Source organism: Gregarina niphandrodes (assembly GCF_000223845.1).
Source record: "Gregarina niphandrodes unplaced genomic scaffold scaffold00008, whole genome shotgun sequence".
In the NCBI taxonomy this organism is placed as follows: domain Eukaryota; phylum Apicomplexa; class Conoidasida; order Eugregarinorida; family Gregarinidae; genus Gregarina; species Gregarina niphandrodes.
The window spans coordinates 242,983-245,266 of record NW_011645779.1 but is presented as its reverse complement, the minus strand read 5'-3'; the positions used below and the strand labels follow the sequence as shown (position 1 = coordinate 245,266).

The window sequence follows — 2,284 nt, the reverse complement described above, 5'->3', positions numbered from 1 at the left end:
CACCCGGCTTCTGAGGGTAGCCTGCGGTGATGATCACTAAGTCAGACTGGCCCGCTTCAGCGTACGAACCAACTCGGACGACTCCGGGGGAGTTGAAAGAGGCGTCGGCGATGTCAAGAGCCTGTCCCTCCGCGGCCTTCGGAGCAACATCAACAATCAAAAGTTCAGCAGCAACGCCCTTAAGGATCAAGGCATTCACAGTAGCTGCCCCAACCATGCCACCACCACCGATCACCGAGATCCGTTTGTTAGGGACGCGGGGAGCCATTTGTAAAGTACTAGGAAAATACGTTAGTGTAATGTGGAGAAAGTTTCGGGGTGAGGCTGCCGTTGCCGTCTCCTGTCTTCCGCGTCCCCTGGCAGCCCGCCCTCATCGCGGCGTCAGGTGGGGCCTGATCCGTGAGGTGGGTCCTGTCGCACACCACCGCTAGTGGCCCTTCCGACCGCAATTCCAATACTTGTCGTCTTGACCAGACAAGCCTTCTTCTGGTGGCCACTTACGACCGCAGCCCCCCCCCCCCCCCCTTTTCTGACTCTCGGCATCCCTGGGAGAGCAACCCCGGACCGCGTCTGACCTCTTCGCGGACCACCTGATAGCCGCCAGGAGGGCCTCCTGGCTCGCTCAGTGGCGACAATGTTCGCAGAGCTCCGAGAAGTGACACTGAGCCACGACCTCAACGCCTGGTGGCACGCCTTCGCCCAATCATTGTCTAGCGCCGCCGTAAGGATACGAACCTTCAGCTCGTCCGCTCCGCCCCAGCAATGACAACCCACGGTGGCTGTTACTAAAAGTTCGCATCGTAATCACAACAAAAAAAGGCCTAAACACGCTAATCAAGCTAATCAATACTAATCTTTACGAGGCTCCTCAATGGACTCCGCTTCCTTAACCATGTCCTTGATAGCAGCGACCGCTACCCCCAAAGCCTTCTGCTCTTGCTCATTAAGAGGCACATCAAAGCTCTGATCAACGCCATTAGAGCCCACAGTGCAAGGCCACGAGATATAAGCTTGATGAGCCTCGACCCAATGGACAAGAGGATACACTTCCTGAGTGTTGTTCAACACACTCTCAGCAATGGTAGCAGAACACATGCCGATACCAAAGTAGGTAGATCGTTTGGCCTCAATAATGGCGTAAGCCTTTCTCATGACTTCCTGGCGGATGCTGTCAAGCTCGATGCCCTTCAACTTGGGGTGATCCAACAGAGGCGTATTCTGGATTCTGGCTGCGGACCAAGCGACGAATTGACGGTCGCCGTGTTCGCCAAGGACGTATGCATTTATGCTCTGAGGATGCACATCAATCATTGAAGCGATCTGCGAGCGAAGGCGACCAGAGTCGAGGTAGGTCCCGGAGCCAAACACCTGATTCTTAGGCAGCTTTGAAGACTGCCAGACAATGTGAGTCAGGACATCTACCGGGTTGGCAACAACAAGAATCTTCATGTCAGGACGAATAGGTTGCATTTGCGTGCATATGTCATTCATGATGGACTTGTTGGTTCCAAGGAGCTTCGACCTCGGCTCACCCGGCTTCTGAGGGTAGCCTGCGGTGATGATCACTAAGTCAGACTGGCCCGCTTCAGCGTACGAACCAACTCGGACGACCCGGGGGAGTTGAAGAGGCGTCGGCGATGTCAAGAGCCTGTCCTTCGGCGGCCTTCGGAGCAACATCAACAATCAAAAGTTCAGCAGCAACGCCCTTAAGGATCAAGGCATTCACAGTAGCTGCCCCAACCATGCCACCACCACCGATCACCGAGATCCGTTTGTTAGGGACGCGGGGAGCCATTTGTAAAGTACTAGGAAAATACGTTAGTGTAATATGGAGAAAGTTTCGGGGTGAGGCTGCCGTTGCCGTCTCCTGTCTTCCGCGTCCCCTGGCAGCCAGTTGAGCTGTGACCGCGAAGCCGAATGGTACTGAAGGGGAAGAGTGCTCTCTGGAAATAACCCAAGACCCGCGAAAAAAGCAGCCAACTGGTCAGTGTTGTGCTTCGCCTCCGTGCACCGGACGAGTTTGAACATAGCGAGCTCCACACGAAGTTCACCGCCTTACGATGACCATTAATCACGACCTCGGCAGGCTCCGTGACGGGCAGGCGACCAGCACCAATCACCGTGACTATCTCCTCAGTCGCCGGCGACAACGTAACCCCCGCCCGCTCGCAGTCTTCCTTCTTCAACAAGTTGAGGCCCGCACCCGTGTCATCGACCGCCCAGTGCGGGTCTCGTAGCCGGCGCATGCCCCGGCGGATGTGAAATCACGTCATCGCCCCGCCTT

At 55.9% G+C, this 2,284-nt stretch overlaps 1 protein-coding gene across 1 annotated transcript; it reads right to left on the bottom strand.

Annotated features, from left to right (window-relative positions):
- Window positions 1–849: 849 nt before the first annotated feature.
- On the bottom strand, window positions 850–1,795 carry GNI_055810 (L-lactate dehydrogenase; the record flags this gene model as incomplete). Its single annotated transcript, XM_011131645.1, has 2 exons — window positions 850–1,550; window positions 1,603–1,795. The coding sequence occupies 2 exons, from the start codon at window positions 1,793–1,795 to the stop codon at window positions 850–852; spliced, it is 894 nt and encodes a 297-aa protein (XP_011129947.1).
- Window positions 1,796–2,284: the final 489 nt, after the last annotated feature.